Raw genomic sequence first — 14,438 nt, forward strand, 5'->3', positions numbered from 1 at the left:
TGTTGGACCACAGCTTCTTGAGGGCAGGGTTGGAACCTTACTCTTCTCTTTTGAACCAAACACCCTGTCCTTGATGAGAGCCAGTGTTACTTAACTGAACAACCAACTCTGTTTCCTAGACTTAGGTCCAGATGACTTGTAACGATTCCTACAAGTCAAATCCTCCCTCATGGAGCATTTTCAAAGCCACTCACCACAAGGTCTGCAAAAAATAAATCAGGTTGTCTTTAAGATGTTCTGAGTATTGTTGAAGTAAGTATATAGCAACCTACCAAAGCTACATGAAAGGGAAGCACAATGTGTTCGTTAGATTATTTAATCTATCCCTGACCTTGTTCCAGAAAGTATTTAAAGTAGGGAGTCAAGAATCAATTGTGTGACTTTAATGACCCCTCAATAATTTGGTCCCTACATGACTTATGTGTATTTAGATCTTGCAGAAATCCCAGCTTCACTCACAGTACAGTGACCTGCTTGGACACTAAGGAGTCCCCATTTCGGAGTGTACAAATAGTGTAAGACCTAATTACTAGATATGACTCTCAAATCATATGCGTTTGCCACATATTCCTTCCTCCGCTTGGCTCGTCTTTAACAAACTGGCTCAAATTGAAGCCCTTAGAAACCTCCTGTGTACACTATCCCTGCTGCATCCTAAAATACGCCGAGGGTTGGTATGCACCAAATTAGCAGTGCCTTTACAGGTCTGTGTGCTAGCGGCAGGAGGGGAGGGTTAGACCCACCCTGAGTTATTTTGATGCTACTCCTTTCAGTGGTTGGGTGGGACCCTTTTGAAAAAGCAAGAGGAAATAAACATCTATTTGGCATATTACATGCTATTTCAGAATCTGGTAACTAGTACATAATTACATGCCATCTCAGAATTTGGCTCTATTTCTTCAAGGGTGTTTATGCTGCATAGCTTTCTTGTTCTTCTTCTTTTGGTCAAATGTGTTTATGTAACTCGAGGCAGAATTTAGCCATTGCATCCACTGAAAGCTGGAGAGAAAGCTTCCACTTGGCACGTCAGCGTGACTTTTTCATAATCTATCAAATGTGTTCCAATGGGTTTTATTTCATGTCACTTATTTGTCCTAATTCCTTCAGGTGTAGATCAAACACTGAACATGACGACATAAACTTGTTCAAGGGCACGATTGGTGGTGACTCTGCCAGGTGGTGAGGGTTTGGAACCATCCACTCAGAAAGTTGAGGGAATGGAGAAAATTCAACTTCCCTTCCCATGGGAATGGGAGGGGGGCGGTTCTGTGCTCTGCTCACCTCTGACGTATGTGTTTCTCTACTGTTCTCCGATAGAACAGGAAACCAACTCATTTGATTACTTAACCTCTCAAAACTAATGAACTTTGATGATGTCACCAGTGATAATTAAAACCCCAAACTTCGGATTACACATGTTAGGTCATAAGAACCACTACCAAAAAGAACCAATTGAAGGCAGTGGTGACTCCCACTTCCTGAATGCTTGCAGAGTTTGAGTAACAGTAACCTTGACAAGAGGGTCATTGTTGGTTGAGGTGTCCCCTAGTTGTGTCTTAGGACAGTTTTTCTGCCAGGACTTCGAGGCGGGGAAGTGTTCCCGTGGTACACTGATGGCTTCTTAAGGCCCCAGGGGCCCCGGTAAAAGAAGAGATTGATAATAAAAGAAACAAGAGAAGCTTTGAACATCCCTGTGGATTTCAGAAGCTGTAATGCTGACTCAAAAGTGGTTTCCAGAGGACCCCTGCGTGACCAGAATGGGATCTCCTCAGTTGGCTGCTGGGAGAGGAGCGGGCTTAAGAAACACCCGTCTCCTTCCCGGGCAGAAAAACAAGGAGGATGCTCAGGCCAGGACAGAAAGAGTCTGTCTTCCTCTGTGACTAAGATCAGAGTCACGTTATTTGGCAAAGGCTGACTTTGGAAAGAAAAGTAAACCAAGGACTGGGATTGGAAACAATTAAAATTGTCATGAGATAACGATGGTGATGTTGATGATGAGTGTCTGTTACTGGACACTCACCAAGAGCCAGTCACCCTGCCTGCAATTCCCCCCACACGCTGGGGGCCCAGGGCCCTCGCCCGTCTTCCTCTTACGGACCAGGGGAATGATAACCCATGGAGTCAGTCAGCTCGCCCAAGGTCACGAAGCTAGAAAGTGGTAGCGCTGGGGCTTTGTCGTGTTTACCAGGCTTGAGTTACAGTGAGTCACAGAACCCACGTCACCCTCCACAGGCATGTGCGCACCTTCTGTGTTCTGCCCCCGCAGCGTTAGCTTCTGCACAGAAGGCGCCTGACTGCGGGAGCTGTTGTCAGAGGGAGGGGCGTGGCGGGGTGAGAACACCAAGGGAGAGTGACGGAGGAGCCCCAGCACTCCTCCAGAAGAAAGGAATAAGGAGTTACCTGACACGCCTTCAATTTCAAGACGGCGCTCAGCCAGTTACGTCACGTGAACAGAAACTTATTTATAGCAGTCCGGCTCCAGGCACGTGAATTTGAAAGGGAATATTTCGAAAGTTCCAGGGTAAGGGGAGCCCCTGGTGATTATGAATTACTGGTCCATTCCTCCTCCCCATCTTGTGGATGTCACACTCCTCTGCTCCATCACTTCAGGACCCCCAAAGTAGAAACATCGTCAGCAACAACAACAAAAATTGACATTTACAAATAACAGGAAAACTAGCCCCTGTGGGGAGTACGGCTGGATTCTTGCTTTTTCTAGGACTGGAAGCCTCGACTTGGCTCTGTCCCCATGTTCATTTTCGTCAGCAAAGCTATGACTTTGAGAGGATTAATATTTGATTTACACAGAAAGATTGCTTGGCTGGATCAAAATAAAGCAATTGGAAGTACCTACTTTGCCACTGGTTTGTTGTTCTGTTTCTCTATGAAAGAAGGGATAAGGAACCAGAGGGGAAAGTTTTTTTTTCATCACGGCAAACCATTCTATTCTTCATCCCCTTTTGGTAAAGAAATATTTAAGTCACATGCATTCTTGGAGAGAATTTTCAAAAAACACTCAGCCCACAAGAATTCTGTTCATCCCACAGAATCTGCCTGCGTCTTGCAAGCCTTTGCTAAGACGGGCTCCTCCACTTTCAGCCCATCAGCATTTTCTCGCTCCTTTGATACCAGCAGGTTAGGGTAACACAGACATCTGCCACTTCAGGAAACTGCATGTCAAACCCGGACTCCTACCAAACAGGGGCTCTGGTCACAAGTCAGTGTAGAAGGAATAGAAAAAAGCGGCCTGCACTTAGCTAAACTTCACTAAACTCTCCCTCTAACTCTCTTTGGTGCTTATCTCATTTATTATAGTTACTGTCTAGTATTTTTGAGTTTTCTTGTTTAAATTATTTACAAAAACAAACACTGCCCAGGATTTATTACAATGGCTTACTATCTATATGAAATAGTTTTTGGAAATAAGATTAACTGTGAGATAGAAAAAAAAGACCCATTATGGGCTGTTCTCTCTTTCTGAGCAAGGCGGGGTAAACCTGCACATTTCTCCTGGGAAGCCAGGTGACGCACCGGCGGCTGTGCAGGAGACTGGAAGTCAGCGCTTCCCCCACACCTCAGTTGTGAAGCACAGTATAACTGACTCTCTGCTTTCCAAAGTGGAAAATGTTTGGACACTATCAGGTCATTTCAATTCTTAACCTTATAGCATAATATTAGGCTCTCTTCCTGGTGGGAAACCCTGGCAAGTCTTTCTACATCAAGGAAGGAGATGTGCCCTGACCAGTGTAGCTCAGTTGTTTGGGCAAAGCAAAAGTTTGCTGGTTCGATTACCTGTCAGCGCACAGGCCTAGGTTGCGGGCCGGTCCCCAGTTGGGGTGTGTGAGAGGCAACAGACACATGATTCTCTCACACATCAGTGTTTCGTCCTCTTTCTTTCTCTCCCTCCCTCCCTTCCTTCCTTTCCTTTCCTTTCCTTCTTTCTCCTTCCCTCTAATCCCCTCTCTCTAAAAATAAATGAAATCTTTTTTTCCAAAAAAAGAAAAACAAAGGAAAGAAAAGCTTTTCCAACAGAAATGAAAAAATGCCCGAGAAATCTTTCTCAACCCAGCCCAGAAGGCAGATGTGTCAGGCCCAGTTTAGAAACACTATTGCTGGTCTTTGCACCGCCCGTCTTTACTACAACACGGATAATTTGCCTGCGGTGGGGCAATGGTGAATTCAGTCACTGGCCCTGCTCGTCTGGAAATGCTCCAAGAAGTTTTACTCTTTGGGGGCATTTACATTATCAGGTGAAATCCCCCTGGTACATGGTATTCTTCAGTTTGTCCAATCCCCGTACTTCAGGAGAAATATTTTGGAACTAAGTTTTCTTTTCATTTTGTTTTTTAAAAATATTTTTGTTTTTACATTTTTATTATTTTGCATTTGGGGATCGTTACTTTCCTCCAGAACAAAAATGCAGTTCAATTAACACTAAATGCTAGATGCTGGGGGATTAAAAAGAAGTGGCCCTTACTGTCACTGTTCTCGGTGATCATCAGGAGAAACAGACTCAAAAACAAAACACCTAAATACAATCGGGGGAAATTTTGCGTAACTCAAGCTATGTCTGTATAAAGGAGCAATTCATTTGGCCTAGAGAAGAACAGTGAGGCAGGGGAAATGGGAGATGCCGCCCAGCTAGTTCTTAGAGGAGACCAGCAGGATTTGTGGAGAGAACACCCTGGGAAGGCACTCCCAGTGGAGGGAACAGTATGTGCTGAAGGCTCACGTATGAAAATCCCTCTGCTGTAACTAGGGTGTAATCCAAAGGGATAGAGTAGAGTGGAGGTGAGTATGAAGGAGGAGCTATGAAGAGAAAGAGACCAGGAGACGTTAATACCATATATTAGGTCCTTCTTTCCTTCCCTAAGAAGGTGATTGTTGGGTAAATACTTGATGAAATGCTTCTTGGTATGGTTGCTGTTTGAATTTATTAAAGCAATGACTAATGTTATTGCTCTGGCAGTTGGGGCTACGGGAAGAGGGAGTGATGCCTGGGTGGGTGTGCTGGTACTTGGTAACAGGTAGCGATGCACACTGGAGATGCACCTCATGCATTTATTCTGTGATTTATTTCATGTTCTTCACAAAAGGAAGTAAGCATAAAGGTGTCAAAGCTAGTCATAGACCCAAGGCGACAAATAAAACAAAACAAACTTCCTTTGCTCTCCAGGCTTGTCTGAGAAGACAGGAATACAGAAGAGACCCAAATGAGAAGCATGAAGATCAGACTGGGGGGCAAGAGACAAATTCTGAGAAATCCCAGTTTTCCAATGGGACATCTTTCAAACAGGTACTTAGAATGCTGGAAGACACATTCTCCTGCTGTGAGTGTGTGTGTGTGTGTGTGTGTGTGTGTGTTACTTGGGAAAAAACCAACACAAAAAGGAGATATTGAAGAATCCTAAAGGTCAGGGCCAAACAGGCAGGGGCAGGCACTCCCATTCTGGGTACCATTCCCTGCCATGTGGCCCTCCCTCGTCACTCTGGGTCAGCCTCACCCTTCTTTCCTCAGAGTCTAACCCACTGCATTGAAAATCCAGTTTTTTATTTTAAATGAAGAGAGTAAAATGCAACGCTGCACCACATAATAACTAGCCATTGTCCAAATATTTTTGTCTAGAACGCTAATAAATAAAAAGTTCAATGTAATATAGCAGCAACACGAGAATGAGGATGATAGCAGTAATAGTTAGTAGTTAGCATTATTTGAGTGCGTACAACGTTCCAACACTGTGCTAAGGACCTTATACACATTAGCTTATTTAATTTTCTTACGTCTCTATATATTATTTGCCTCATTTGATGGAGGAGAAAACTGAGCCTTAGAAAAGTTAAGAAATTTTGCCACGGATTTTACAGCCAGTATGTGGTGGAGTGGATACTCCTTTCCAGGCAGTCCGAGCCCGGAGGGGGTGCTCTGAACCACCGGGCGGAGCGATCATATTTCACGCGTGCGCTCTCCTCTGCGTAAGAATTTTACTTATCCTATGTAAGCCAAAGACCACAAGCTGCATTCAACACCCGTTGTTAGCATGGTGAATTGATTTAAGATGAGTAATATGCCTTTTATGAATTCTTACTTAATATTTTATGCCTGAAATGTACTTCAGAGGATGGACTCTCTTTTCTGTTGGAGATATGGGTCCCTGAGACGGATCCTGGGTGCCCGATATCAATCAAGTTCTGGTCGGGATTTCTTCTCTAATCTCGGATGTTCACACGGTGGTTATTTAATGTTCAAAGGACAGCTAAAAACATCAATGATTGATGTTTATGGATGTAGCTGTATCCCTGGGAGAGATCCATACTGCCTAGTAAGGAACGTACAATCACACAATAAAATATTTCCCCTACAGTCTGAAGGTAAGAGAGACTGTCTCGCAGTATTGGCAGCACGGAGAAGAACGTGTCGCCTGGACCTTCCCTGTCACTGGGGTACTACATCCGAGAGCAGTGCCTGATGCTGATTAAACTTAGGGAGTGTGATTGATCCCCAAATTAAATCTCGTTTGGCTAGAACAACACATTTTTAGCATGAAGGTAACGTCTCCCATTTTTGTACACAGGAACAAAAATCAAGAACAGATATAAAAGTGTAATGCAATTTAAGTCAAATAGGTGGCCTGTAGCCTTCTTCCTGGGTTGGAATTATTAAACGAGGGGCAGCTGGGCTCTTCGATTTTCATGAAAGATCCACGTACATAGTCACAGCTGTACTGTATGGCAGTGCTCGTGCACTTGAGATATTCTGGGACTTGAAGTTCCACGCTTCTCTTTACAAACTTATTTGGGGGACAAGCTGGTGACAGACTCCCGTAGTTTTCTTCAGCTCTTTAAGTCATCATTGCAAAACACCCAGACCACATCTAAAAAGGACATAGTTGTACATATAAAAGCAATTATGAAATAAAGACAAAAACAAGTGGTAGGATGCATAAAACTAGCAATTTCTATCCCCAAGTACAAGGGTAGGAATTTTCAATGTTCGCACCATGTCACCTGTTGGTATGTCAGAGAACTCAAAACGGCATTGGTTACATGATCCATTTTTCCCAGATGATGATACCCTGAGGGTTTGCACCTGGACTGTGCAAGTGCCTTCAAGGTCGTATTGTCTCTATCAAGGAGAGTGACAAAATCAGAACTTTCCACAGTCAACCCCACTCCTGCGTGGCTGTCTGTATCACAGATACTCTCTGGGGGACACTAGAGGATTTGCAGGAGAGCAGAGAGAGAGAAGATGTCACGGGATGTATCATTTCAGCAGCCATCTGACTTGTGCACTCATAACGGTTGGTCCCTGCTGGCTCAGTCCTTCAGTGTTTGCTCTGCCCAAGGGGAGCAAGAGATCCCCTATGAGACTCAAACCAGATCCTGGAAATCCTCAGCCCCCAGGATCAGGGGTTGGTTTGGAGAATTCCCTTTTCAGGTGTGGATTCCTGCTTAAATTTCTGTGAAAAGTTGGTGGTTCTTAAAACTTCCTAGTCTGGGCCTGCCCTGCTCTATCTCAAATCCTGAGGGAATGAAGAAGTTGTCAGAGCTCTTTCTCCAAGATTCGCCATAGCAGGCAGGTCCTGGAGCTGGTCTCTGGGAGGAGGCTGTGAGTAAGAACGTCGGCACCTCCCACAGAGAACCCAGGCCAGACAGATCTGATTTCCAGAGCGCAGTGTATTGAGTCTCACATTAGGCACTAGAGTGTAAGGGATCCTCGGTCAAACAGAAAAGGGCAGGAGGAAGGCACAGCTCAGTGAGACGGTGGAACCTAACCAAAGCCCTCTCCCCCAGGCGCACACCCCCTGAGTAATTTCCTGCCAGAGATTTCTGTGGCTGAAAACTCTAAGGAACGTTTTGCCTCTGATTTCTGAAGGCAAGTTCACTCAGGCTGAGTGCCTATTGTGAAAGTGGATGGCTTAATCCATGGTCACTTTTTCACCGCACAGTCACGATGGAAAATATGCCACCACGAAGTTTTGACACATCCTGCAGTTCCCATCACTTGCTCATTCCTTAACCCAGCCTCAGATCATCACAGTTCTGATGGGCCTGGAATAAGCGAGGCATTTACCACCAAGTAACAGAGCCAGTATCAAACTATAGTTTCCCGACACCTGCCTAGTGGTGGGCGGGTCCCCAAATGCATAGTTCATGTGGCGGCCACTCCATTCTGACATGCCGTCCTCATTACAACCAGGCAGAGGTTGTGTTAAATCTGAATCTGAGATAAAGCAATACCTATCAAGCCTGTGCTGAGATGTTGTGTGGAGTGGTACCTCCTAAATACGTTTCAGTTAGTGGTGTGGCCTAGGAGAAAGAACACTTATCATCGAGGGCCAGCTCTGTCCTTCATGACAGCGTGAATTCAGGCAAGCCACTCTCCTTCTAAACACTTCAATTTCCCATCAAGGAGATTCTTCTTCTAAAGCTTATCTCATGGGATCGTTATGAGAATGGGTGAGACTCTTAAATGTCATAGAAACATTACAATATATTACAAATTGCCTTGGTGTCCAGCTATTTTGCAAATGATTCCCCAACAAGTATCTGTGGAGGGACAGGTTCTGAGGCTTCTAGAATACCTTTTTGCACCTCAGTTCAGCCCTAGGCCAGATTTCTAAAAGCCAACCTAATGTAGCAACTTAATTTTAGACCCTTCTCAAAGTACATGCAACCCTGTGAACTGTTTAATCAGATTAGAATTTAATAGGGAAATAACTAAACATCAGTTCCACATAGAAGCTGGATGTGCTAGGAGACTAAAAACAATCTCGACATGAGTGGGAAATCATTTCCCCGGGACAGCTGCTGGCCTCGAGGAGCTGGCTGTGATTGACAGGGGCACCAGGGTCTTTCACCCCCTCCAACCTTCACGCAGAAGGGGCAGGAGCCCTGATTTCCCCATCGAACATGATGAAAACGATTAGCCCAGGACCTGGAGGGCAGCAGCCTTCTATGAAGAGAGACATCATAGACCCTTCTCATCTTCCAAGATCCTGTATCCTTACTGGAAGGGACACCGTTCCAAGTGCACAGACCTCAAGGACTGAGGGACACGTGGTCACTGCATTTACTTCATCAGCAAAGAAGGCGTAGACCAGCTCTCAGTTTTTCAAGAGCATCGTTTGCTCAGCTAATAGGAATAGGGTTATTGTCCTTTCTCCACCAGCAATCGAACAATTAAGTATTTAGATTCAGGTCACCAGGACCCAACCTTGTGAAGGAGGCAATTCACCTGAGAGTGTCAGCAGCTGGCTCTGCCCCCAGGCCTGGCTCAGCAGGATGTTGACATCCTTGGTGAGATCACCTGGATCTCCCAGAAAGCCAGGTGAGGTAAGGGGTGAAGGCAGTTACCCCACATAAACATTGCCATTGCTCTGTCCATTACACAATCTTTGTGTAATCCACCTAAACTTTGGAGGCTAAAATAAAGCCTTTTCAAGCAACCTGCAGAGGCTTAAGAAGTCAGAACATCCATCTGTACATCCAGGCAGCAAAAGTCTAGAACTGTGCTGTACATACAGTGGTCACTAGCACACGGGGCTATTTAACTTTACATTTAAATGAATTAAAATAAAATTTAGAAGTCAGTTGTTCCTTGGTCTCACCAGCCACATTTCACATGCTCAGTAGCCACATGTGGCCCGTGGCTGCCATATCGGACCCACGCACATATAGACTATGCCCATCGCCACAGAGAGATATGGGACAGCCCTGCTTCAGACTGTGGTCAAGTCCAAAACGCAAACAAGACAAGACCCCATGGGCCAGGAGAGGGTTTTGTTCCCAGATACTGGCCCTGCATGATCCACAATGCAACGCTTCGCAATACAATACTGTAGTTCCTGCTGGCTTCATTAGCATTTTGTGTTTTGCTATCACCTGGGTATATTTGCACAATTCCTTTCATTACCTATTTATTCGGCCTATCCTGTCTGCGAAATCTGCAGCTTCTCCTCTTTCAAACAGCTCTCAGGGAGTTGTTCTCTCATTAATCCGTCAATGTCAGCCTACCAACGCCCTTAACAGTGTCGTGAAAGCAGCCAGGGCTTAGCACATGGCGTATGCATTTCGTGAGTCATACTTTTAATTTTCTCCAACTTCTACTTGTCCACTGTCAAATTCCTGTGGGTCGGGCCTCCCTTTTTTTCTGTCCCCGGGCCCCAGTGCGGATGAGACAGGCCACACAGGCACACACCAGTTCTGGCTGCCAAAGGGCCCCACCCTGGGAGAGCTGTGAGTCATCTCTGACACCTGGCTCAGTGTTTGTCACAGCCGCCCTCTTGACTCCGGCACAGATCCTGTGCCCTCAAGGTGCACCTGAGTAATAGCGTAGCTCTGCACACGGCGTCTCCAGCCCAACATGTACGTCATGCAGAGGGAATGCACAGCCCAGTCTGTGGGAATTTTCATTTGAGTTCGTTTTCCATTTAGCTGTTGATCTGCTCACCTTGGCGTGTCCCACAGGCCCCTCAGACTGAAGGTGCTGAATGCATCACCCTCTCCCTTCAAGTTATTCCTCTTCCTGAATCTATTTCTGCCCAAGCCAGAATTCTGGAAACTACCTAAGACTCCTCCTCCTGCTCTTCCCCACGCTTCACAGCAATCAGACAGCAAAGCTGGACTGACTGTCTTATCTCTTCTCTCTTGAATCTGTCCACCAGCACCTCTTTTCCCAGGGTCCTATCTTTTTTTGACTGGATTGTTGTAGGAGTCGTTTCCCTGGTGATTTTGTCCTCACCTCCTCCATTCCAGCCAGTCCTCCAGGCTGCAGTAAGAATGGCCCCGCTAGAAGCAAATGGGATCATGTCTCTCCTCCATTAAAAATTCTTTAGTGGTTCCCCATTGTCCTTGGGATCAAGTTCAAATACACTAGCAAGGTACTCAAGACCCTGTTGCCTGACCCTCAGTTCTGAAGGCACCTCCTCTGGGAAGAATTTCCAAGGCTTTTCCTGGAGGTCAGGTGACTTTGCTCTTGTCCCTCCTTTGTGCTTCCACTACACCCTCTGGATTCAAACCGGCCTTGAGGTACACCTTCCTCTCTGCCTCCTACCCTAGGCTGGAGCTACTCAAGAGCAGGCGTGTTTGTTGTCGTATAAGATTTCCAATGACCACCACGTAACAGGAGCACTGTGAGCACTCGGTGGCTGATGGTTGCAGGAGTGTTTCAGGCACGTGCACACGTCAAAGTCCTAGCGACAAAGCCCTAACAGCCAGAATAGGAACCCTCACCCCGAGCGAGAGCAGACAGGTGGTTCTGTTACTTGGAGTAGTGAGTGCTCCCTGACCTTGCTTGAAATTATTGAGAGGTCAGTAGTTCAGCAAGGCTGCCTGTGTGCCACGGCCTGTTTGGGCTGGAAGGCTGGTCAATTATAATCAATGACTTGGAAACCTTTTCACTGGTGGTGACCAGAGTAACCAGCTAAAGAGAGCATTCTTGTCCCAGCATACCGCTCTGCAAAGGGACAGATGGCTTCTGTAAAGTTCTGATAGTCCTATTGTCTCAGGTAGGCAAGGACACAAAGACACAGGAACAGCTGGGCCGCAGCTCTCTGTGCACTGAGGAAACTCGTAAGGGCCCCGGTTGACGACTCGGGATCCACTGTACTTTGAACAGAAGTTGTCTCATTGTGGCTGAACGTGGCGCCGGGTAACTCACCAGACTGCATTGGACGTTCCTGTTATAAGATCATAGATTGATTGGGGTACCTGGGGTGCAGGCCCCTCTGTGGGCAAACCAGGGTGCTGGAGGCCCTCAACGGCATTCCTGGAGCAAAAGAATATTATAACTGTATCTTGGGCAAAGCCAGCAGTGCGTCATTTCACCTTCATTTCTGTGCTTTGTCTGAGTTCCAGTAGGTAATTTTAAAATAGGGCACGGCAGTAAAATGGGGCAACTGTCAGTTTAAATTGCAGCTGCTTCCACAATGTCGTCCTGCCTCTTTCAACAGACAAGCAGGACGGCCCAGAGTCAATCCATCCACTGGGGTGCTCCCGCCACGAGGCCAGGCGGTGCAAACACCACTGTCACCCCAGTTCACTGAAATTGCCAGTGCCACGATTGGTGGCCTCTGACCGGAAGGGTTCTCTGTGTTAATTGGACTCAGCAGCTCAGAAATTGCATGAGGGAAGATTAAAATAAAGTGGCTTTTTCTCTCATTTTATGTGGTGCTATGTATTTCAGTTTACTACCTTTTATTAAAAATTCCCATTTTTAAAAATAGTTCTGATTCATTTTTAAAACCAAAAACAAAAACCTTGGTATAAACCAATTAAAATTCAAATATCAAAATTATTTTTTTTTCATTTGTGAGGTATTATTATTCAGGTGCATACCTACATTAAATGTGATTTACAACTTACAGTATTTCATCCTAAAACCTTCTTGTTTTTTTTTATATTGCTTTATTCAATAAGGAATTCTAAATCCTTTGTGTCCAAGGAACACTGTGTGAGAGGTTATGGGGACCCAGGAAGAAATAAACCACAGCCCTGCTCTCGGGGAATTCAGAGTCGGTGAAATAAGACGTTACACAAATGCTTGTGCTCCAAGACAGCATCTACTGAGCGTAAGAAAAAGCAACCAGGAGCCCTGGCTGGTGTAGCTCAGTGTATTGAGCACAAGCCTGAGAACCAAAGGGTCACCAATTCAATTCCCAGTCAGGGTACATGCCTGGGTTGCAGACCAGGTTCCCAGTAGGGGGCGTGAGAGAGGCAACCACACATTGATGTTTCTCTCCCTCTCTTTCTCTCTCTTACCCAATCTCTAAAAATAAAAAAAAATTTTTTTTAAGCAACCAGGAAACCTGGGAAAGATCCACAGGGGATGCACATTTTCAGCTGGCATTAAGGCATGAGCAGGATTTGGGGAGACGGAAGTGGGAGTGGAGATCTGAGGGAGGGTGGACATTACAGGTGGAAGGAAGAGCCCAGGTCCAGGAGAGATGGGTACATTTGGAAAAGGGTGAGCCATCCAGCCTCCCTGCAGCACAGGACAGGTGCGCCAGACCTTGTTTCAGAGCTCCCTCTGCAGCCCCCTCCTGCACCCGTTCCTTAGGGTCAGGAGGCAGAAGGGCGCCCTTCTTGCTGCTCCCAGACCACTGCTACCCAGGCTCTGTTGGAAGCACGGGTCCACTGAGGCTTCTCTGTTTCATTCCACCGTCTCCCCTGCCCCACCCCACACCCCACTGTTGTCCTATTGTCACCTGGACACTCTGTTATTTGATGTAGGCTCTGGGAGTGGCTGCATCTCTGCTCACCCATCTCCTTGATCTGCTGCCACAGCCCTAGTGACTTCAGCATTTACCAGGCTCGTCCAGCCACACCCTAGCTCCTCAGTTCCCAGTGCCTCATAAGTGTCCCCTCCATTCACTCTGCTACCCCCACCACCCACCGCACACCCTAGACTACATCATCCACCCAAAGTCCTCCAGCTCCCACATCTACAGATCAGCACCAGCCTTCCAGCTCTGCTGCTCATCCACTTCTGTGACACTTCTGCCACCTCTTGGGAACAGCTGCTCCCCTGGTCCCTTTCCTTTTGCCCTCTCATCGTTCCTAAGCAGTCTAGATTCTGTGTTTGATTCTCCTAATCCCCTTGCCTTTTGTCTTTTTTTCACACCTCTCTGCCAAAACCCCCGTCCATCCCTGGTATCTGGGCTGCACCCAGGCCACTGGCAAGTGCTGCAGAAAAATCACCCAACTTTGGAAAATGGTTCCCTGAAAGGTCACAGCCAACAACCTCCTGAGACTCCTCGATGCTCCCCAGTTTCCCTGGTCAACTCTCTTCCACTTCAAACCTTCTTCTATTTCCCCAGTCTTCAATCTCTCAGTCCTGAGATGGAAGCTTCCTCAGCTCATGGCTGCCCAACACCCCCTCCCCCTCCCTTCCTCACAACCTGTCCACCTGTGCTCCCCTCATTCCCACTTCTCCACATGGGCTCAGGAGCCCGCATCCTCGCTCTCCCAGGCCCTTACTCCAACTGTCAATCCTTCCCCGCCTGGATCTCCAACTCTTTACCACAGGCTTCCCAGCAGCATTTGATTGTGATCTGAGGTCTCCTGCCAAGAATGCAAGAAGAAAAACCCAGCCCAGAACAGCCCTTCCTCGATCCCACATCCCCTCCACTTATTTCTTCTTCACAGCCAAAGTTCTCAAAATAATTATTTACACCGACTGACTCCATTTCCCCACCTCCTACTCACTCCTCAACCCACTCCAATCTGGCTTCCGTGCTCCTCATTCCACAGAAATGGCTGTTCGTCAAATGACTTCCTTGTCTCCGAACACAGCAGGTCTCTGTCAGTCCTCACCATCCTTGACCTCTTGGCCACTCTGGCCTGGCCACTCGATCCTCCTCGAGACACTGTGGCCCCGAGCCTCTGCAAAGCCACAGTCTTCTGCTGGCTTCCTCCCTCGTCTCCTCCTCCTCCACCCC

General features: G+C 46.7%; 1 protein-coding gene across 3 annotated transcripts in view; it reads left to right on the top strand.

Annotated features, from left to right (window-relative positions):
• The window catches only part of MARCHF10 (membrane associated ring-CH-type finger 10), a 77,227-nt gene that overhangs the window by 11,112 nt on the left and 51,677 nt on the right, over nucleotides 1-14,438 (top strand). For all 3 annotated transcript variants that reach the window (XM_045182240.3, XM_045182241.3, XM_045182242.2), the window contains exon 3: nucleotides 5,177-5,296. In XM_045182240.3, the coding sequence (XP_045038175.2) occupies nucleotides 5,177-5,296 (120 nt within the window). The remainder of the gene's footprint in view (nucleotides 1-5,176; nucleotides 5,297-14,438) is intronic.

This window comes from Desmodus rotundus, chromosome 9 (assembly GCF_022682495.2).
Source record: "Desmodus rotundus isolate HL8 chromosome 9, HLdesRot8A.1, whole genome shotgun sequence".
Classification (NCBI taxonomy): Eukaryota; Metazoa; Chordata; class Mammalia; order Chiroptera; family Phyllostomidae; genus Desmodus; species Desmodus rotundus.